The sequence below is a fragment of the Papio anubis genome, chromosome 16 (assembly GCF_008728515.1).
Source record: "Papio anubis isolate 15944 chromosome 16, Panubis1.0, whole genome shotgun sequence".
Lineage (NCBI taxonomy): Eukaryota > Metazoa > Chordata > Mammalia > Primates > Cercopithecidae > Papio > Papio anubis.
Genome location: NC_044991.1, coordinates 5,164,125 through 5,187,226, shown reverse-complemented (window position 1 = coordinate 5,187,226; position 23,102 = coordinate 5,164,125). Strand labels below are relative to the sequence as shown.

General features: G+C 53.8%; 1 protein-coding gene across 2 annotated transcripts in view; it reads left to right on the top strand.

Annotated features, from left to right (window-relative positions):
* The window catches only part of FBLN1 (fibulin 1), a 98,393-nt gene that overhangs the window by 11,344 nt on the left and 63,947 nt on the right, over positions 1-23,102 (top strand). For both annotated transcript variants that reach the window (XM_031656193.1, XM_031656194.1), the window contains exons 2-8: positions 4,499-4,604; positions 12,156-12,291; positions 14,452-14,614; positions 18,200-18,259; positions 19,934-20,035; positions 20,614-20,751; positions 22,045-22,182. In XM_031656193.1, coding sequence (XP_031512053.1) covers positions 4,499-4,604; positions 12,156-12,291; positions 14,452-14,614; positions 18,200-18,259; positions 19,934-20,035; positions 20,614-20,751; positions 22,045-22,182 — 843 coding nt within the window. The remainder of the gene's footprint in view (positions 1-4,498; positions 4,605-12,155; positions 12,292-14,451; positions 14,615-18,199; positions 18,260-19,933; positions 20,036-20,613; positions 20,752-22,044; positions 22,183-23,102) is intronic.

The following is a 23,102-nucleotide window of genomic DNA, read 5'->3' as shown; positions in this document are numbered from 1 at the left end:
GCCAAGCTTGTTTATTTAAAAGGGGACAGAGACAACTTTTCTTCCTTTCTAATCAGAATGTGTCTTGGAAAGGATATGTCTGAGGGATGGGAGTGGGGTTAGTTTTGTGCTTGAGGGAACCTGTTCCCACCCTGTCCCAAGGTAAGCTTGTAAAGAGGTCGGTGCCCTTGCTTTGGAACACAAGTTAATGACACACCTTTTCTTGTGTGGGCTACACACATCTTTAACCTGCTGCAGATAGTACTTTTGTTGGGAACTGGAGCCATGATGCCAGGCCCCTCTTCCTGAAGCTCAGTTTTCCTCCAATGGGTGGGAGGTAGCCAGTGCTGAGCCCACCAGGGAAATCGAGGCATATCTCCAAGGCTAAGAAACGCAGTTCTGTAGCCTCAGCCACTCCCCGACCCCCAGCTCATCCCTGGCTTTTGCCGAAATTCTAACGAGCCCCGTATTTTGTGTGGGTGGGCTCTGACCCCTAAGGATTTTCCTGGGGGGTCACTGCCTCCATCCCCTGGGATGATGGAGGAGGAGGAGGCTTGTTTGTGGGGGCAGAGGATCCTGCCCCAGCAGCCTTTGCATGTCAAGAGTGGTCTTGCTGATCGGGCCCCTTCCCCTGGCTCTGTTTAACCGGTGCTTACTGAGCCATGATGTTTGTGCTGGGCATGGGCAGGTGCGACATGGACAGTGAGAGGAGGAAGACACCATCTCTGGCCCCCAAAGGAGGTTTTAATTCAGGAGGAGCAAGAAAGAACAGTGTTGGAGGCTGCCAGGACTGAGCCTGATGCCAGAACCCAGGGCCCAGGACCCGTGGGTGAGAGCAGTGGGCAGGAGGGCGTGGAGGCCACTGAGCCCTGTGAGGAGCTGGCCGCACACTGGTCTGTGGTGGGTGCAGCACAGCCTGGGTGGGAACAGGGACACCTTAACGTTTATGTTCATGACGCTTTTCAGCTTCCTCTGTTCTTAATTCCATGTGGAGCCCAGGCAGGATGATAGCAGAATGAATGGAAGGGGTCGAGGGGTGAGAGCCGGTGAATGAGAGGGGCCTTGTCTGTAGGCCCATGTGGGTCAGGGCCTGGCAGTTGATTGGTGAGTGTTACAGTGAGGATGATCGTCCACTTCTCAGGCCCCCTCCCCATGCCTCTGCCTCGTCACCATCCAGCCTGGCCATGGTCCCTGCTCGGCTCTTCGTGGACTCTCTGATGGGGCTGTGCAGGAGCTCTCCCTTGGCTAATGATGGGGTGAGCTCAGCTTCCCTCGGGCACAGCCCCCAGACGGCTCTGCTTTGCAGAGTTCCAGCTCTGGGGCTGCTCAGAAGATGGGAGCTAACTTCCAAGTTTCCAGAAGACCGAAGGACTTCACATTTGATTTTCACTGTCCTGCTGAGATTAAGGTTCACAGTGCCCAGGCTCCCCAGCAGGAAGCATTTCCAAACCATTTCTGCAGCTCTGGGTGCAGAGTTCCCAGGGCCATGGGAGCCTGCCCTCCCATGTGTTTTCCTTTCTCAGAGTCCGAAGGAGGCTCTGGGGCCGCAGCTCACCCGCGGGGGATTCTGCACACCAGCACCCGGCTGTGTCTTCCCCATTTCTTATGAGTAGCGATAAGTCAATCCCCTTCGATGGTTTAATCCTCCAGCCAGTTTACAGAGAGCTTTCTGTGCGCTTGGAACTTTATAAAGTGCATCCCTCTTCTCAGCAACCCTGGGAAGATAGTGCAAGCCCCGTTCTCCCACTGGGGAAGCTGTGGTTCAGAGAGACGATGCCGCCTGCCCAGGGTTAGAGAGCCAAACAGCCTTTGGCTCCAAAGCTTACACTCTTTCCACTCAGCTCTGTAGCTGCCACATGCTGGCATGGATGCTGGGGGTATACAAGGACAGGAGACAGAGCCTGCCCTCAAGACATTTGTGGCTATGAGTGTAGGGCAGGCAGGCAGGGCGCTGGAGGATGGAGAGACATGTGCCAGGCACAGGGTGATGTGGGAGCAGAGGGGCACCTGAGCCATGCGGGGGGGCAGGCCAGGAGAAGGTGACAGGGCATGGGAGGTGGGCTAGGACAGGAGACAGGCTGCAGAAGACACAAGGGTGAAACTGCAGGCGGGGGCTGAGTGGGCCTGGCCAGAGAAGGGGTGAAGGAAGTGTGGGGACAGACATGGGAACCGGGCTTGGCTGCAGAAAGGATGAAGGGAGTGGGGACAGATGGGAACTGGGCTTGGCTGCACAGGGGAAAGCAGCCTCGCTGTCAGGCCACATGGCTGGATCACATCATGTTCATCCAGGAGTGCACCACGGCCTGTCTCATCTGTAACAGATAAGGTCATTGGCTTAGTGAGTGCTTTTGCTTTTCTTAATGAATTAGAGCAAGAATGAATGAATGAATGAATGAATGGGAACATTCAAGGTTATCCCCATGATCACGTGGCTGTCACTCCGGATGACGCTTTGGTGCTGCGAGGCCCGCAACTCCAGACAATTTGACGTTATCTCTGGCTCCTGGTGAATCTCACGTTCCATCGTTGGAGAGGGGACACCTGAGGTGGGGGATGGGCTGAGTGGTCAGGCTGATGGACATTGTTGGGCTTTGCTGTGGGACGGACCTTCACACTTACCCACACCACTGCAGGGCTCTTCCTGCCAGCCTGGGGGAGCCGGGTGAGAGTAAGAAGGGTGGGTCTACCTTGCACTGCAGAAAGCAGCTCTGAGTTTCCTGGAAGCCCTGGGGAAAAGGGAAAGCCCAGAAGTTGTCACTGGGGGACATGGTTCTAGGTGAGACCCCCTCCTCGTGGCCATGTGGAATGGCCTGGCTGAGCTCCAGCTCATTTGTGCACGGACCCTATCCATTCTGGAATGTTTCTGGAAGTTTCTCCTCCTCCCCTGCTGAGATCGGGATGGAGCATCTGAAGGCCGCATAGTCTAGAAGTGCTTACAGTGGTGGATGACCGACAGGGTGGTGTAGCAAGGTGCTGCCTCACCGAGCAGACAGCAGCCTCCCTCTGGGCCACCCCGAGGGCCTGGCCTGGAAGAAGAATGCGCTCAGGCAGAGCACCCACAGTTGTATGTGCGGAAACAGAAATGGTGCCAAGCCCAGTGGGATTTACCCTCTAGGGTCTGGAAAGCCTTTAGGAAGGAAAAGTGGTGCTTCTTAAAGCCCAGTTTTGTAACGTCCTGCCGAGAGGTGACCTTCTGCCCAGCAGCTGAGGCTGTCGGTGCTAATGCTTTCTGGTGTTTGAGTCCTTTAGACTGAGGGCCAAGTATGTGGGCACCTGGCACCCGGCTGCTCCTCCCTCGGGGCACAATGGGGTCGTCTCCCTTCCGTGAGCTGAGGGGCTGGGAGGGTGCCCATTGGGGCTGTAGCCTGGGCTGGGGCATGGGGCACAAGGGCCTATGCGCCCAGCTCATTTGGGCTGTGGTCTGGCTCTGAGGGTGTGGGCCGGCTGCTTGGTGTGTGACCCTTTCATCTGCCCTTTTTGTGAGTGGGAGATAAGATGGCCAGACTGCTGTTCCTCCTGAACCTGTGCTCTCTGCTTTGCCAGTCCTGTCCTCACCAGTCTTCTCACAGGTCCCCGTTTCTGTAGGAGAGGGGGTCTTGTGGTAGGTCAAGGGCAGAAACCATCACCAGCCTTGGTTTCCTCATCTGTAGCTTGAGGCTTATGTCCCGGCTCCTGCCCCTTTGCTCCCAAGATTAAAGGAGAAAACACAGATGTGGGTCACAGAAGCTGGTTTAGAATTGGTGGTTTTTAGGCTGGGTGCGGTGGCTCACGCCTGTAATCCCAGCACTTTGGGAGGCCAAGGTGGGCGGATCACCCAAGGTCAGGAGTTCGAGACCAGCCTGGCCAACATGGTGAAACCCCATCTCTACTAAAAATACAAAAAATTAGCCGGGTGTGGTGGTGGGCACCTGTCATCCCAGCTACTCAGGAGACTGAGGCAGGAGAATCACTTGAACCTAGGAGGTGGAGGTTGCAGTGAGCTGAGATCGCGCCACTGCACTCCAGCCTGGGCGAGAGACTCTTACTTGACTCAGCTCGTTGCATTTTGAGCCGCCTCCCTGTTTGCAGTCTCTCCTCTGGAAAGAGTGGTGTCGGCTGTTCCCTGACCTGCTGGGCTGGGCGGGCCGGCAGTGTGGCCCTGCCTCTGTCAGCAGTGCTTTCTTGCCCGCTGGACTGTGAAGGCAGGGACCCGGCTGGACAGGGGCGGCATCAGCATCTCCAGCGTGTGACTGGAGCAGGGATCATGTGTGCTTGGATCTCAGGGCTAAGCCGCAGCCCTGTCCCAGTTGGATTCAGACAGGGGAGGATTCAGGCCTTTCTTCTAGGAAGGAGTGGGGTGTGGGCTCCCAGCTGGGGCCTGGTGGGGTTTTCAGTACTGGTTTGCAGAGTGACTAAGGGATGTGCCCCCAGCCTGATGTTGTCGTTAGAAGGACGTGCATGTCCTGGTGGTGCACCTGGGAGGGGCCCGCCGCCCGTTGAGTGGTGAGCCACCTCTCAGCTTGTTCTCTTCCCTGCACAGTGGATGCGGATGTCCTCCTGGAGGCCTGCTGTGCAGATGGACAGCGAATGGCCACTAATCAGAAGGACTGCTCGCTGCCATATGCCACGGAATCCAAAGAATGCAGGTACGTTTGCCAGTGGCCACTGTTTGACTGGAACAGTGTTCCTTTAGAGGAAAGTGGGGGAGGAAAGGACAGTGTGTGCCAGACCTCTCGGGAGAGGTTGGACACCCAGGCCTGGATCCATCCGGGCTGGATGGATTTAAAAAAAGGGGGGACAGTTGTGGGGGAGCAGAGGAGATGATGTGACTAAAGAGCCTTGCGAACGGAAACACGGACCACCTACAGACCCCCAAAATGCCGGGGAGCCGGCACAGAGTGAAGCGTTTCACCAGCCGGTTTTTCACCTTCGGCACTAACCAACATCTGGATCGACCGTTTTTATTCTTCTCTCCCTACATTGACTCCAGCTCTCTGAAAATTCTGAGACCATGTAAGCTTAGAATAAATGATGAGAGGCCGGGCACGGTGGCTCACGCCTGTAATCCCAGCACTTTGGGAGGCCGAGGTGGGTGGACCACCTGAGGTCGGGAGTTCGAGACCAGCCTGGCCAACACGGTGAAACCCCGTCTCTACTAAAAATACAAAAAAAATTAGACAGGCATGGGTGGTGGGTGCCTGTAATCCCAGCTACTTGGAAGGCTGAGGCCAGAGACTCGCCTGGGAGGCGGAGGTTGCAGTGAGCTAAGATTGCTCCACTGCACTTCAGTCTGGGCAACAAGAGCGAAACTCTATTTCAAAAAAAAAAAAGAATAAATGATGAGATTAGGTCACGCTGATCATCATCATAAAAATAATAGTGAAAACCCCAGCAAGCGTCTGGAGCACCTGCTTTATGTGGAGCCTTTTTTTTTTTTTTTTTTGTGAGACGGAGTCTCGCTCTGTCGCCCACGCTGGAGTGCAGTGGCCGGATCTCAGCTCACTGCAAGCTCTGCCTCCCGGGTTTATGCCATTCTCCTGCCTCAGCCTCCCAAGTAGCTGGGATTACAGGTGCCCGCCACCTCGCCCGGCTAGTTTTTTGTATTTTTTAGTGGAGACGGGGTTTCACCCTGTTAGCCAGGATGGTCTCGATCTCCTGACCTCGTGATCTGCCCGTCTCGGCCTCCCAAAGTGCTGGGATTACAGGCTTGAGCCACCGCGCCCGGCCTTGGAGCCTTTGATGTACATTATCTCATTGAACTTTGTTATGAACCCCATTTGACAGAGCAGGAGACCAGGCTTTCCCCAGGTGTCCAGCTGGTAAGCAATGATGTGAGGATCTGAACTCGGGGTACGCGCCTGGGAGGCGAGGCTGTGGAAGCAGCCAGCATTTGCCATCCATTTGTTTTTTCTGCCTCAAGTCCGAGTCTAAGCAGCCGTGATGCTTGGAGCCAGGGGCGCGGGCTGGAGAGCTGTCACGGAAAGAATGTACGGGGACGGCTCGCCGGCCTCATCCCGTAGATTTGCGTTTGTGCTGGGGTGTGCGTGGGCTGCTGCCTTCCAGCGTGATGAAGAACGTAGATCCTGATGAAGGAAATTCTTGAAAAGTCGAAAGCATTATAGAGCACACAAAGGAAAATAGGAAACTCGCGTGGCTTGAATTGACTGGGAGACCATGCAGTCAGGATTTATGGGACATCTGATGAGTGGGAGCCGTGATCCTGGCGTGCAGCGGGTGCAGGAAGTGCTGGAAGTGTCATAGGTGCCGCTGGCCTTTCTGCAGTGAGGCTGGGTGATGAGCACTGAGCATTCTGTGTACCATCTGCACGGACAGCAGCCAGCCTGGCCCTGGGAAGGACAAGGGCTGGGGAGGTGGACCAACCTGGGTGGGTTTCTGGCTGGGTGACCTGAGCCAGCTCAAAGGTACCATGATACCTCCTTTTCGGGGTTGTCATAATGATCAGAGATCACCTGGGCGCGGTGGCTCACCCCTGTAATCCCATCTCTTTGGGAGACCAAAGTGGGTGGATCACCTGATGTCAGGAATTCCACACCAGCCTGACCAACATGGTGACACCCCGTCTCTACTAAAAATACAAAAATCAGCTGGGCGTGGTGGCGAGCACCTGTAATCCCAGCTACTTGGGATGCTGAGGCAGGAGAATCACTTGAACCCGGGAGGCGGAGGTTGCAGTGAGCCAAGACCGTTCATTGTACTCCAGCCTGGGTGACAAGAGTGAGATTGCGTGCCCCCACCACCAAAAGAAAAAAATCAGAGATCGCCTATGAAACCAGCACCACAAAGCCAGACCGTGGCGGTATATTGGTTTTCCAGGACTGCCAGAGCAGAGTACAAGAGGCAGAGCGGTTCAACCGCTGGCTCCTCATAGTTCCGGAGGCCAGAAGCCTGAGACTGAGGTGTCGGCAGGGTGGGTTCCTTCTGAGGCCCTTCTCCCGGGCCAGTAGATGCCCTCTTCTCCCTTTGTCCTCATACGGCCTTCCCTCTGTGTGTGTCTGTGTCCTACTCACCGCTTCCTCGAAGGACACCAGTCCTATTGGTTTAGAGCCTGCCCTAACGACCTCATTTAACTGTATCACCCATTTAAAGTCCCTGTCTCCAAATAGAGTCACATTCTGAGATACTGGGGGTTAGGACTTCACCAGATGGATTTGGGAAGACACAGTTTAGCCCATAATAGGGAGCCACTGTTACTAATACTTACTGAAATAAAAGACAATGAGGCATCAGCCCGGGTAACCCCTCTATGTGCAGACAGAGAAACTGAGGCCACAGATTCAGCAACTCTCTGGGCCTTGCTTGTGAATGGGGATTTTAGTTACTATCAAATGTATTCTGACTTCTACTCACCAATGTCTTTGATACATTTTGGAGTTATCTTTTTTCTTTTTTTTGTGAAACAGTCTCTCTCTGTCACCCAGGCTAGAGTGCAGTGTGTCAATCTTGGCTCACTGCAACCTCCGCCTCCTGGGTTCGAGCGATTCTCCTGCCTCAGCCCCTCGAGTATCTGAGATTACAGGCACGCACTACCACACCAGGCTAATTTTTGTATTTTTAGTAGAAACAGAGTTTCACTATGTTGGCCAGGCTGGTCTCAAACTCCTGACCTCAGGTGATCCTTCTGCCTCAGCCTCCTAAAGTGCTGGGATTATGGGCATGAGCCACCGCACCCGGCCAATTTTGGGGTTATCTTTAATCTCCTTTGGGTCCCAGAGGACAAACACATTGCCTTCTTGTAAATTTTAAACATACATTAGATTTCCTGAAATGTAAGAAATACCATCAGAATGGCTGAGAGGGCAGTCCTTCTCTCTTTAAGTGCGGGTGCAAGTCCAGACTCCTGGGTATCGTGAGTTTCCATATGACAGTGTCCCTGAAATGTGGCTTAATGCCTAGGACACCACTCAAAGGTCACCGGATGCAGGTGACTGGCCCATTGACTCATCCAGTAGACACACAGACCAGGGGCCACATACTGTCCTAGGCTGCCCCTCCAGTGAGCCACTGAGCCACCCTGCTCTGCCTACGTCACTGCCCTGTGGCCCCAGGTGCTCTCTGCTGCCCTCCAGCCCTTCCTGCGTGCTTCCCCTTTACCCTGTTCTCATTGGGGTCCAAACCTCATGCAGCCTGTGCCAATCAGAGGCCGCGCCTGGACTCCAGCTCACAGTGAGACGAAGCCCACGTAAGGGTTCAGCAGGCAGGCACTGATGTGACTGTGGGGGTCCCCAGGTGAGCAGGACCCTGCCCCAGCCTCCCCAACCCGGGAGGTCAGAGCTCCTATCTGGGTGAGGCAAGGGCTCTGGGTGCAGGGCGTGGCCAGCAGTGCAGTGATGCTAGTGAAGGGACTTTCTTTTTTTTTTTTTTTTTTTTTTTTTTGAGACGGAGTCTCGCTCTGTCACCCAGGCTGGAGTACAGTGGCCGGATCTCAGCTCACTGCAAGCTCTGTCTCCCAGGTTTATGCCATTCTCCTGCCTCAGTCTCCCGAGTAGCTGGGGCTACAGGCGCCCGCCACCTCGCCCGGCTAGTTTTTTTGTATTTTTAGTAGAGACGGGGTTTCACCGTGTTAGCCAGGATGGTCTCGATCTCCTGACCTCGTGATCCGCCCGTCTTGGCCTGCCAAAGTGCTGGGATTACAGGCTTGAGCCACCGCGCCCGGCCTAATGAAGGGACTTTCTAATGAGTTTTGTACAGATTATCATTTTTAGTGAAGGCAGGGAAGGGATAGGGCAGATCAGGAATCAAATCTGATTTACAAGAATCCTCTTAATAGTGATATTTAAAAGATGCAAGAAACAGGGGTCACTGACACCTGGTTTGCCTGTTGTGTTAGCCAGTTCCTTTTTTTTTTTTTTTTTTGAGATGGAGTCTGGCCGTGTCGCCCAGGCTGGAGTGCGGTGGCGCAATCTCAGCTTCCTGCAACCTCCGCCTCCTGGGTTCAAGCGATCCTCCTGCCTCAGCCTCCCGAGTAGCTGGGATTACAGGTGCCCGCCACCACACCCGGCTGATTTTGGTATTTTTAGTAGAGACGGGGTTTCACTATGTTGGCCAGGCTGGTCTCGAACTCCTGACCTCAAGTGATCTGATGCCTCGGCCTCCCAAAGTGCTGAGATTACAAGTGTGAGCCACTGTGCCCAGCCGAGTTCTCTTCTTTCGAAGTGGCGTCCTGTGAGGCTTACCAGCTGAAGTAAAATCAGTTTTTGTTCATTCGACAAAGCTGTATCGGCTCTTGATGCTCAGGAAGAGGCAGGATGAAAGCCAGGGGCAGGAGAGCCCAGGCCAGCCCTCCTGGGCAAGAGTCGAGGGTGTGAGGCCCTGAGGGTCCGCGGGGCCCAAAGGAGGGGGTGTCAGCTCCCCGAGTGGGTGAGAGGCTCAGAGAGGACTGCAGGGAGAGGCCGACCTCTCTGCAGCCATGGGCTCTGGCCAAGCAGGGGTTAAGCAGCCTGCAGCTTCAACAAGGACACGTTTGTGCTGGTCAGAAGATGGCAGCTTTGATGTTTTCCCATCATGTATCATCTTGACTCTAGGTCTCCACCAAGGCCCGACATTCCTTGGGATCCAGATCTAAATCCACCTAAAACCTTGGATTAGGTTAAACCCACATGCCCTTCAGCGTCTTTTGGAGGAATTTGAACACACCCAATGAAACCTAAAGCAGGTCCCAAGCTGACATTTTCCAGCCCAGCATTTCTCTAACCCCTTCTTTATCTTGCAAATCTCACTGAGGGCCTGCTAGGTGCCAGGCTCCGTTCTGGTGAGTGGGGATAAATCGGGTGAACGAAATATGCAAAGTCCCCTGACCTCGTGTAGGTGGCATTCTACAGGGGATGCCGAATGCAAAGGAAGTCATAAGCCAGTCTGATGGTTTGCGGGAAGGCAGGATGTGCCGTGAGGGAAACAGGGAGGGATGGGGCTTCTGCATGGCGGGTGTACAATTTTAGAGCTGTGGGGTTGGCCTCACTGTGCCAGGACCTGAATGGGGCAAGGGAGTGGGCAGTATGGAAAGTGGGAAGAGCATCCCAGGCTGAGGGAACGGCCCAGAGGAGAGGGTGTGCAGGTGCTGGGCAGCACAGCAAGGGGTGGCTGGAGTGGAGCCAGCAAGAGCTAGTCCCAAGGAGAAAGCACCAGATACAAGGGCAACCAGGTGGCTGAGGGGGCCGTGAGATAGAGGCCAGGGGGATTGGGGGTGAGCCTGAGGCAGCTGGACACCCTGAGGTGCCTGGGACACTTGATTGCTTCCACCTTTGGGGCGTTGTAAATAATATTGCTGTGAGGCCGGGCGCAGTGGCTCACGCCTATAATCCCAGCACTTTGGGAGGCTGGGGCGGGCAGATCACTTGAGGTCAGGAGTTTGAGACCATCCTGGCCAACATGGCAATATCTCATCTCTACTAAAAATATAAAAAGTGAGCTGGGCATGGTGGTGGGCGCCTGTAATCCCAGCTACTCGTGAGGCTGAGGCAGGAGAATCCCTAGAACCCAGTAAGCGGAGGTTGCAGTGAGCCCAGATTGCAACATTGCACTCCAGCCTGGGCGACAAAGCAAGACTCCATCTCAAAACAAAACAAAACAAAACACAACAACAAACTGCTGTGAACATGGGTGTGCAAGTATCGGTTTGAAACCCGGCTTCAGTTCTTTGGATATATACCCAGAAATGGAATTGCTGGGTCCTATGATTATTCTATTTTTAATTTTGTGAGGAACTGTGCCTCACGGCATCTGCCCCTTTTCCGTTCCCACCAGCAATGCGCACGGGTTCCAATGTCTCCACATCCTCACCAACACTTGTGATTTTCTGGCCAGCCAAGATTTTTTGAATGGATGCATGCACGTCTAGTGGCTCGCTCTGGCAGTTTCGTGAAATGCCTGTTATTTGCAAATCCACCGAAAGCATGAGTGAAACGTGGGCTAGCTCAGCTCGGTAATTCCATCCCGGAGCCTAAAGGCAGTTTTGGAGACGCACGGGCAGCCGGGTGCAGACCTCCAGTCCCCCAGGGAAGGTTGGGGGAAGGTGCGCTGGCAGCTGCCATTTTTGTGCAGAGGTGACCTGGCTGGCAGTGCAGGGAAGCTGGGGAGGCCCCCACCCTCTCTCCTGGAGGCACGGGTTGGGTGACTCTCCGGTGACACAGTCCTCTTCTGCTCATTGCCTTTGGAGCCCGCCCACACCAGCCCCTAGCTGTCACAGCCTCGTGGTTGTGTCAGAGAAGCTGATTTTGGCAGGTCGAGGACCTCTCCCCAGAGCCCCGGCACGGCTGGGAGGCGTGGGCTGTGCAGCCAGGTGCCATTGCAGCCCCCATCCCTCCCTCTGGGGCCTTGGGCAGGCTACCCCACAGGACTCTCAGAAGCTGTTTGCTCTGAGAAGAGTTCGACCTGATAAAGGGATGGAAGGTCAGGCCCAGAGTCAGCCCCCCGCCGCTTTTTGGTTTTCAAATCAGCAGGAACATTTTGCGGGTGAAGCCTAGTGCTCAGAGGAGTGACATGGCCGCTCTGGAGACAAAACTGGGCCTCCTGACTCTGACTCCAGACACCATGCTGCATTCTGTCTTTTTTTTTTTTTTTAAAAAAAGAGGCCAGGCACGGTGGCTTACCCCTGTAATCCCAACACTTTGGGAGGCTGAGGTGGGTAAATCACCTGAGGTCAGGAGTTCCAGACCAGCCTGGCCAACATAGTGAAACCCCGTCTCTACAAAAATACAAAAATTAGCCAGGTGTGGTGGCACATGCCTGTAGTCCCAGCTACTGGGGAGGCTGAGGCAGGAGAATCACTTGAACCTGAGAGGCAGAGGCTGCAGTGAGCCGAGATCACACTACTACACTCCAGCCTGGGCGACAGAGCAAGACTCCATCTGAAAAAAACAAGTGAGAAAGAAAGAAAAAAACAGGATCTTACCATGTTGCCCAGACTGGTCTCAAACTCCTGGGCTCAACTGGTCTTCCCACCTCATCCTGTCAATGCACTGGCATTACAGGTGTGAACCACTGTGCCCGGCCAAACCTTTCTAACTAAATGCTAATTGAGCTCCTTCTGTGTGACACTGGGGCACTGTGTGTTTCTCTCTCTGTGTCTGTGGGAGCAGGGAAGGGGAGGCTCAAATGTGAGAGCACCCCCACCCCCGAGGACCTCGTACCCCGGGCCCCCTGCCCACAGAGCCTTGGCCTAGCCCACCCCTCCCCCACAGGATGGTACAGGAGCAGTGCTGCCACAGCCAGCTGGAGGAGCTGCACTGTGCCACGGGCATCAGCCTGGCCAACCAGCAGGACCACTGTGTCGCGCCCCGTGGTGACAACGCTAGCCTGGAGGCCACGTTTGTGAAGGTGAGAGCCAAAGACCGTGTGGGGTCGCTGCCCGTCCTTACTAGTCGGCAGACCCAGGCCCTCCCAGCCGAGCGACACTGTCCGTCAGCGCTCCCTGCCTCAGGCCACCTTTCTTCGTGAGCAGCTGGGTGTAGGGGCAGGAGGGAGGTGGAAAACCCCAGTATTTCTCCCCCTCCCCTGTAGCCGTAAACCCCGGTGGACACCTGGGCTGAGCCTCCCACGAGGCGGTGGGGGTGAAGTGATCTGGCCTTGCCCTGAGAACTGCCCGTCTCCAGGCTTTGGGCAGATGTGGAAGTCAAAGCAGGGCTCCTCTTGGGCTTTCAGAATCTTCTCAGTTCGGGGTAGGCACTCTCACCTACCCAGGAGGCTCTCAGGCTTCTCTACCCACAGACTAGTCAGGGTCCAGAGGTAAAAATGGGCCCTCCCTAAGACCTCTGATAAGATCTGACCTCTATAACCACCCTAGAAGAGGAAACTGAGGTTCAGAGAGGCCCATCCTCCAAAATGGCCTCTCTGCAGTCCTGTCAGGGACCCAGATGGGATCCTACCCTGAAGGTAAGCTGTGAATAAATGGCAGAGTCCTCTTCCCTGAGTGCTCCTAGGACCCTACGTGCTAGCAGGTCACTCAGGACCGCTATGGCCATGGAAGGGCTGCGTCTTTGCAAGAGGTGGAAAGGTGCGTGATCGTATTCCCGGTCTGAACACTGGCAGTAAACCCGAGGTGTCCAGGCCATCCCTCCCTCACCACCCAGCCAGCAAAGAAAACAAACCCCGCCAGGAGGAACTTGGGCCTGGAGGAGCTCGGGTTGGGAAGCTGGGCTCCTGTTGGAGGCGCCAGATGACGAAAATACATTCCCTGGAAGAAGCTTCCCGTTCCTGCTTAGGAAGGTGTTGGAATCATTTTAAGAAGCAAGAATCTGAATGAAGTCTGGATTCCAGGAGGGGGTGTGGGAGCTCCTTTGTGGGGATTCTGCAGATAGACGGAGCTGTGGAGGGCCTCTGTGTGGAGGAATTGGGGGTCCCAAGCCCCCTGCCCACCTTGGCCTGTGTGGGCTTTCACAGGGCAGGGCTCTGGCCCAGGAGGGAGCTGGGTGGGGTGAGGGTGGGAGTGCCTGGGAACCAGGACTTTGGACGTTTAATGACTGCCCCCACCCCCGGCACCCAATGCAGGGCTGGGCCTTGCGGATGCCGTCTGTCCGGCGCACAGCTGTGCCCATGTCCCCAGACTTGAGAGGTGTGTAAAAAGCACAGAACATTCTAGCAGCAGTGGGAGCAGATCGCTTTGACAGATGAGCGATTTGTGTTTCCAGGAAGGATTACTCACACCCCAAAAGATGGACGAGGTAACTGATGCTCCCTACACTTTCTGGCAGCAGAGGGCGTAGGATACGCGGCCTGGAAGACCCATCAACACCACGTAACTGAGGCAGACACCTCCCGGCTCCTGCTGGGGACTGTTTGGAAAGTTCTGTGCTCCTTCTTAGGATAACCACTTAATAAAGACTGAAGCAGGGCTTTTCATGTGTCAGGGCAAATGTTGCTTCTGGGACTCAGGTGTGAGGCCACAGGGACTTGGAAGTAACTATGGGGACCTGGGTCCGGGTGGCAGAGAGCCACCCTGTCCTTGGACCTTGCTTGATGACTCGTCTTGAAGTTCCTGTGCTTTCAAATGCATGGTACGATTCCTGCTGCCGGAACCCCCCTAACTCAAAAACGGAGAGGCAAGATGCATGCGTGTCATTCTTCCGGGCATGGTAGAGAAACTTCAGACCATGCAAAGGGAACAGAACTTTGGAGCTTGTGCACGGTCCTATAAGAAGCTCCCTCCTCCTGGAGGTGTGTGAGCAGAGCCAGGTGGTCGCTGGGCAGGGCAGGGATGTTGAGGGGTGCAATTGCGTGTTGGGGTGGGGAGGGGAGGTGGATGCCAGGCCCTTTAAGGTTCCTTTCAAAACTGGGGCCTAGATGGTTTGGGGTAGGGGGATCGGCTTGCTTTGCTATTTGTTGCTGACATTTAGAAGTGGTATCTAAGCCAGGCTTGGGTCACCACTCTCCAGGTTGTGTGGACAAGGGGCTCAGAGAGGCATCCCCTGAAGCCGCTCATGGGCCCCACTGGGCTGTCTGTCCCGCTCCTCCATCCGGGATCTCCACCTGTGTTTGCAGAGGTGCTGCCATTGCTGTCTGCTGGGGAGGGCGGCCCAGGCCCAGGGCCAGAGCTGCGAGTACAGCCTCATGGTCGGCTACCAGTGTGGACAGGTCTTCCGGGCGTGCTGTGTCAAGAGCCAGGAGACTGGAGACTTGGATGTCAGGAGCCTCCAAGAAACAGGTAAGTTTCCCCCTTCCTTCCCTTGTGGGCAGTGTGTTAAGGTTCTCCAGGATATGTATATAGAACGAGATTAGAGAGAGAGAGATTTTAAGGACTTGGCTCATGTGATCGTGGGGTCTGGCAAGTCCAAAATCTGCAGGGCAGGCCTGCAGGCTGGAGCCCCAGAGAAGGAGGGGCCTTGCAGCTGGAGTTCAAAGGCAGTGTGCTGGCAGAATGCTGCCTTCCCCGGGGGAGGCCAGTCTGAAGGCCTTCTGCTGATTGGGTGAGGCCCACCCACGGTATGAAGATGATCTGCTTTTCTCAGCATCAACAGACTTACATATTAATCTCTTCTGTTTTTTTGAGACAGAGTCTTGCTCTGTCACCCAGGCTGGAGTGCAGTGCAGTGGTGTGATCTCGGCTCGCTGCAACTTCCACCTCCTGGGTTCAAGTGATTCTTGTGCCTAAGCCTCCCGAGTAGCTGGGATTACAGGTGTGCACCACCACGCCTGGCTAATTTTTGCATTTTTAGTAGGGGCGGGGTTTCACCATGTTGGCTAAGTTGATCTGGAACTCCTGACCTCAGGTGATCCACCTGCCTTGGCCTCGCAAAGTGCTAGGATTACAGGTGTGAGCCATTGTGCCGGGCCAATATTAATCTCTAAAAAATAGCTTCACAGCAGTGTCCAGGCTAGTGTTTGACTAAACAGTTGAGGACCATACCCCAGCCAAATTGACACTTAAAATGAACCATTACAGGTAACATGTGCATCCATGTCACCATTGCCTTAACCCCGCATGGACTGACTCCAGTTGTCAGAGACATTCGTGTTTGTGACCTTATCTGAGAGCTGCCGTCCTGGGGTGACGCTGCTTGCTTGGAGTCCGGGATCAGACAAATGCGTGTTCCCATCCCAGTCCTAATGTGCACCTCGGTCCCCTTATCTGGGAAGTGGGGATAGTTGCAGTCCTACTTCATCAGATACTGGGAGGATGGAGTGTGAGATTAGGTATCAAGGGTTGAGTGCAGCACCTGGCCCCATAAGCGTCTGCCCTCACTATCTCCCCTTGTCCCTTCAGCTGCCTGGGGCAGCGTGGGTGGCTGGCCTTGCTCTCACTTTTTGGGTGAGGGTCTGATGCTCAAGATCACACGGCCAGCATGTGGAGGAGGGAGACCCTGGCCTTCCACCTCCCAGCCAGTGCCTTCTCCATCTGGAGCTGATGACGTATGAACGAGCAGCTGGGGGCCATCGCTGGCTAATAGCTGGCTATGCTCTGTCAAATCATAGATACTTACTCAGCAAAGGGGCATGTGACCCCAAGAGCAGCTTCAAGATCACTCTCAGCTGTGTGACCCCAGTTCTGTGTCCTCGCCCTGCATTTCTGTGTGGTTCAGTTACAGGGTGCAGGAGACTTCGTGGCTGTCCAGTAGTCTCTTACACTTATGCCATGGTTTCGTGCTGTAACAGAATTAACCTGGAAGAAGGCAGGACTCTGCCTGGGCCAAGCTTGCTGTGTGGTTTTCAGCCCATTCCCTCTTCTCTCTGAGTTTTTCCCCCACTCTCTTACGAAATAAAGAGGTGCAAGACGGGCACAGTGGCTCATGCCTATAATCCCAGCACTTTGGGAGGCCGAGGCAGGCGAATCACCTGAGGTCAGGAGTTCGAGACCAGCCTAACCAACATGGATAAACCCTGTCTCTACTAAAAATACAAAAATTAGCTGGGCGTGGTGGCGGGCACCTGTAATCCCTGCTACTTGGGAGGCTGAGGCAGGGAGAATTGCTTGAACCCGGGAGGTGGAGGTTGCAGTGAGCCAAGATGGCACCATTGCATTCCAGCCTGGGTGACAGAGCGAGACTCAGTCTCAAAAAAATAAAAAAATAAATACAATAAAATAAATAAAGCAATGGGGCGGTGCCTGAAGGGGTGAAAGGGAAGAACTCTCAGACCTGTAGTCTCTAAGTCAAGCTGATGGCTGTAGGATCCCAGGTGACGCAGGGAAGCTTTCACTTCTCGTTCTTAGCTTTTCAAGTCTAGGCTGTAGGGTCCCGGGTCACAGGGGACCCGGGTCACCTGGGACTCATCTTTCACTTCTTGTTCTTAGCTTTTCAAGTCCAGGGCCCCATGGATGCCACTGAGATGATTTCAGATGTCACAGTCATCAAGCGGGATTGGGGCCACATTCTGCCTCCTTCCTTTCCTTGGGTTTTGAAATCAGAGATGACATTTTCACTTTAAACAAACCCAAACTTTTCGTGCTAGAGGAGGATTTCTCCTGCGTCTCGGGGCGGATTTTCACTGATTTATGTCTGCAGCGTGAGCAATCTCTGGGCTTTTCTGCAGCTCCAGATGTTTGCTTTATCTCTCCATCTTTTATCTGCTTCAGTCCTTGCCCCAGACTTTCCTCGCATGCTCCCTCTTCTGGGAGGGCTTCCTGTCTTCACAGCCGCACCTTCCTCCCACTGCTACCTGTGCCGTGGACCCACTGTTTGCTTCCTCGGGGCCATGCAGAAGGTCCCCAGACTGGTGCTGGCCTGCGACAAATAAGTACCGAAATGGAGAGTAACCCTTTACAAACACATAATAGCATTTGATAGAATCAGTCAGGAGACACAAGTTTTTACTGCGTGCATCGCTTTAGACTTGGAGGGCGTGTGTTAATTGTTATAGCAAGGCTGTGACTGCATTTGCTGAGCTGGTCGAGTAATTTGGACTATGGCAACAGCACCCAGCATGAAGTCAATGATTACAGGCCTTTGTGTCTGTGCTCTTTCTGTTATAATTGATCCCTTTTGGCCGGGCGCGGTGGCTCAAGCCTGTAATCCCAGCACTTTGGGAGGCCGAGGCGGGTGGATCACAAGGTCAGGAGATCGAGACTATCCTGGCTAACATGGTGAAACCCCGTCTCTACTAAAAATACAAAAAACTAGCCGGGCGCGGTAGCGGGCGCCTGTAGTCCCAGCTACTTGGGAGGCTGAGGCGGGAGAATGGCGTGAACCCGGGGGGCGGAGCTTGCAGTGAGCCGAGATAGCGCCACTGCACTCCAGCCTGGGAGACACAGTGAGACTCCGTCTCAAAAAAAAAAAAAAAAAAAAAATAATTGATCCCTTTTTTTTTGAAACGGAGTCTCGCTCTTGTCGGCCAGGCTGGAGTGCAATGGTGTGATCTTGACTTGCTGCAACCGCCAACTCCTGGGTTCAAATGATTCTTCTGCCTGAGCTTCCTGAGTACCTGAGATTACAGGCACATGGCACCACACTCAGCTAATTTTTGGATTTTTAGTAGAGACAGGGTTTCACCGGGTTGGCCATGATGGGCTTGAACTCCTGACCTCAGGTGATCCGCCCGCCTTGGCCTCCCAAAGTGCTGGGATTACAGGCATGAGCCACCACGCCTGGCCTATAATGGATCAGAGATCAATTATACATTTACAAGTGTAATTCTATCTTAAAGAGGATAGAGTTAATACTTAGCTGTTTATGTAAGATGTTCAAATGGGCATTACTGCCTGACAGTGACAAGAAGAGAGAATGTTGGGAGTTTCTTTCAGGATAAGATGGATAAGTGCTTGGATAAATGTTTGATTGGTCTTTTTTCCCCTTAGATAAGATCACTGAGGTGGCGGAGGAACAAGAGGACCCATACCTGAATGACCGTTGCCGAGGTGAGACTCCGGCGTCTCCCATGAGTTGGTATTTAAACAAACCCCAAGGGGCCGGCCAGGTGGCTCAGGCCTGTAATCCTAGTACTTTGGGAAGCCAAGGCAGGAGGATCCCTTGAGCCCAGGAGGTTGAGGCTGCAGTGAGGTATGACTGCAGCTTTGCACTCCAGCCGGGGCGACAGAGCTGGACCTTGTCTCAAAACAAACAAACAAACCAAAATAAAGCCAAGGAATCTCAATGCTGATCTCACTGGAAGTTGGAACCCAGGTTTTGCTTCGGTTTACCCTGCAAAGTGCCCTCTGGCTGGGAGCCAGCCATGAGCCACTTCCGCCCTGAGGAGTCCTAGACTCCCAGCTCCTCCTTCCCTTCCCCCTTCCAGATCTGGGGCCGCCTGGAGAGGGGAAGGGTGGGCTTACCGAGGAGGGGCCCTGGTGAGGGCTGGTGTGGAAAGCCTGCACATTACTAGTCCCCAGGCCTTGCGAAGGTGACAGGGGCCTCCCCCAGGCTCTCAGGGGAGAGGAGGGGGCTAAGTGTTCCTTGCCTTTGTGCCCCTGGAGCCCCAGCCACAGTTCTGTCACCATTGGTGATATTCATTTGCCTCACAAGGAGATGTTTGCACATTTAAGTAAGGGCCTTGCAGGTTTGTTTTTCATATGATAAAAGTGTTTTTCTTTCATGGAACATTCCGGCATGTCTAGACCTGCAGATCTGCCCCACAAGCTCTTTCAGTGGTTCGCCCTGTGGTGAGGGTGTTAATTAGGAGCCAGTTTAATCCCCAAATGATGCAGTCAGTGCCCAGTGATAGTTGGTCTAGGGGCCTGGTAGAGGGAGGATGGGAGTGACCGAGAGCCCCAGCCAGCCTCAGGGCTATGGGAGGAGCTTTCTGGGGAGGGGAGAGCTGGTCTGCAACGAGGAGGCAGGATTAACTGGGAAAATAACCCCGAAAGGGTCCTCAGGGAGACCTGAAACCGTGTAAAGGGCACCGACCCACTGTAGCAGGACTCTGGGTGGCCATGGTCTGGGGAAGGAGGTGGGGTTAGAGGGCCAGAGGGAGGGGCCCGAGAAGCAGGCAGACTGGCAGCAGTTAGAAGTGTGTCTTGTAGAATCTTTCCCTGGTCGAGGCTTATCCTGATGAGATTTGCACTCTGAGCATCACTCTGGCCGCCCTGTAGGAAGAACAGGTTGTGGGGTGCTACTGGGCTATGCAGGTAGGAGGCTGTGGCCACAGCCAGCTGGGCAGCTGCAGGAGTTCAGGCCATGGTAGTGGGCTTGGAGCAGCGAGACAGCTCGAGAGTTCAGTGAGGAGCAGGTACATGAGGCCTAGTTGGGGCCTGACCTTCCATGTGGAGCCCACACCCCCATGTCCGTGGCCAGCGGTGAGCTCTTCTCTGCCTCGCCCCTTCCAGGTCCACCCCGCCTACAAAGGGCACCCTGCACACCACCTGAGTTTTCCAGATGGGGAGGTTGGGACCTGAAGCAGCAGCCCCTGGGGGGTGTCCAGAGCCAGATCCTGGGGGTCTCCTAGGAGAGCTGCAGGTGGGCTCCAGCCAGGTCAGCCTGCCTTCCTGGGTTCATGTGCCCAGAAGGCGTTTTCTGTGACCCAGCCTGAACGGAGCTAGAAACCACGCAGTGCCTGGGGTGCGTCCTGCCCTGGCTCACACATGCTGTCCTTCCAGGAGGCGGGCCCTGCAAGCAGCAGTGCCGAGACACGGGTGATGAGGTGGTCTGCTCCTGCTTCGTGGGCTACCAGCTGCTCTCTGATGGTGTCTCCTGTGAAGGTAAATGTCTCTGTCTCAGGTGCCAGCAGGACTGGCAGGTCACTGTGCTTGGGAGCCTGTGCTGGAGGGCTGAACAGAGCCTGCCTTGTACAGCCCAGACCCCATTCAGGGGTGGAGAGCAGCCCAGGACTCGCTTTCTCGTACCCTGGAGTTTGCAGTGCAGAGGCCCCTGCCAAGACTCCCCTCCAAGGCAATATAAGCACCGGGGTTGGGAAAGAGGATGGATTTGGGGTCTAACCAGGTTCCGGGTCCAGGATCTGCTGAGTGGCCTTGGGCACATCCCTCAGTCTGTGAGATGGGGGAGATGGAGAAGATGCCGCCCCCACTTACAGGGTTCTTGAGGACCACATAACTCCAGTCTCAGAAAAAGCAGTAGATAAGAAGGTTAGCCTGGGAGAGAAATCACTGCTTTCGGCTCCATGCGGTCCACAGCCTAGATGTGCACATGGTGGGCCTCAGCTCAGTTTGTGAGGGTGCAGGGAACCACTTCCACCGTGGCTTCGGCACATTCCTCCTGAGGATGTATCAGGATGGGTCGTTCTTGCTGGTCACCCCTGCCCTGCCTTGGTCTCTCCTAGATGTCAATGAATGCATCACCGGCAGCCACAGCTGCCGGCTTGGAGAATCCTGCATCAACACAGTGGGCTCTTTCCGCTGCCAGCGGGACAGCAGCTGCGGGACTGGCTATGAGCTCACCGAGGACAATAGCTGCAAAGGTACAGCACGCGCTCCGAGTCCGTAAACCTGGTCTCCCAGGTGTAGATACGGTGCGGTGGGAAGGGCAGCTCTGGGGTCTGGGCTCCCGCAGTCCTGCGCCCTGTGTGGCTGCCTGGGCGACTGCCTGCTCATCTGCAGGAGGGAGCTGGTTATACCCACCAGGGTGTCTGGACGGGTGGGATGGAAAGTGAAAGTGCTTGCCAGTAATGTTCAGAACACTGAAAAAGTTGACAGTAGTGCACCAGTACCGGTTAGTTCTGCTATTAGGAAAGATTTACGTTCTTACGGTGTGGAGTCAATGATGGCAGATTTGTTTTTCTAAAAAGGCTCAGTGCCTGATTATTTAAAATCAAGACCAGAGATGAATTTCAGGTTCTTACATGTACTTTCTAAAAAAAAAAGAAAAAAGCAAAAAACAAAAACAAAAAAAACCCCACAACTGTTTTTGCACAACAGCTGCCTTCCATCCGAATCCAGGCTTCCTTGAAGTTCAAAGCATATCCCCTTCCACTGCGTAAACACATGGCATTTCTGGCTGCCAGCCCTCCCCGCCAAGCCTTAGGTGTTATTTGGCAGATGGGGAGGCTCTGATGAGGATCGTTTAGAACACAGTTTTTGCAGAGCGTTTCAAGCCTTTCAGAAGGACAAATCCACTTGTGTAAAAGTGTCACTCACTGTATCATGAGAGTAACTTCAAAGCACACATCCCTTCTGACATCTGAGGGCCACAGAGCAAGTTCTGTCCTCCCCACCCCCGCACACCAGCTGGGTGGTTTGGACCCCAAGAGCCCAGTGGCCAAGCCAGCTGAGTATACACATGTGACCATTTGACAGCCATGAACTTCAAGGGAAGGGCAGCCCATCACATCCTGTCATGACCGTAACCCTTGTTAATATTTGGAATATTGTGAAGGCTTCAGAATGAATATGTTTATAGAGACTGTGTTTGTTGCCACTAAGATAATTGCTTTATGATCTAAACTAAACATACACTTAGCCTGAATGAATACTAATATATATATACCTGCCAGGAAAATGCCAGGGTGATTTATTATAACAGACAGTTTGCCTCATAAGAGCCTTGGGAAAAAAGTCAGCTTTTTAAGTCTTTAGCAACTGGAGCACGATTTGGCTCAGTGAAGTCCTTTTTGTGTATGATTTCCCTATTAGAATGTTTTGGGTTATAGTCTGAGTAATGAGCATTAGAAAAATCTTTCTTGTGATTTTAAAGTGTTGTAAGATGCTTCTGGCAGGACTCTTGCTAACAATTTCCTTTTTTTATGATGTACCAGATATTGACGAGTGTGAGAGTGGTATTCATAACTGCCTCCCCGATTTTATCTGTCAGAATACTCTGGGATCCTTCCGCTGCCGACCCAAGCTACAGTGCAAGAGTGGCTTTATACAAGATGCTCTAGGCAACTGTATTGGTAAGACGTGTGCTGCCAGGACTAGTGGGTTATTCCAGGAGGGGCCAGCGATCTAGCCTTGGGGCAGGCCTCTGGAATTTGAGGGGCCACATGGTGTACGGAACAGGGGTTGGCAAACTTTTTGTGTAAAGGGCTGGACAGCAAATAGAGCAAATACCCTAGCCGTTGTGGGCCATATGGTCTCCATCATGATACTCAACTCTGCTGTTATAGTCTAAAGCAGCCAAGGGCCGTCTGTAAACAAATGGGTGTGGCTGTGTTCCAATAAAACTTTATTTACAAAAATAGGCAGCAGGCTGGGTTTGGCCCAAGGGCCACAGTTGGCTGATCTGGGTTTAGATGAAAGAGCTTGGGTTTTGGAGTTAGAGACATCTGGTTTTAAACGGAGTGACCCAAGAAAACGACTTCTTCTGAGCTTTAATTTTTTCCTGTATAAAATGGGAGTAATCATAGTATCTGGCTTATAGACTTGAGGCCAGGATTAGGCGAGTCCTTGCGAAGTACTGGTACACAGGAAGCACTTGGCGAGTGGTGATTCCTTGCCACAGGCATTTAGCCTATTAAAAAATTGTTTTAAAAAATACTTGGCTGGGCACAGTGGGTCACACCTGTAAACCTAGCACTTTAGGAGGCTGAGGCAGGAGGATTGCTTGAGCCCAGGTGTTTGAGGCCAGCCTGGGCAATATAGTGAGATCCCATCTGTACAAAAGATTAGCTGGGTGTGGTGGCGTACACCTGTAGTCCCAGCTACTTGAGAGGCTGAGGTGGGAGGATTCCTTGAGCAGGGAGGTCGAGGCTGCAGTGAGCTGTGATCATGCTACTGCACTCCAGTCTGGGCAACAGAGTAAGACCCTGTCTCAAAAATAAAATAAAATATAAAAGTAAAAAATAGTCTGTGTTAGTATTTGAATTCATAGAGA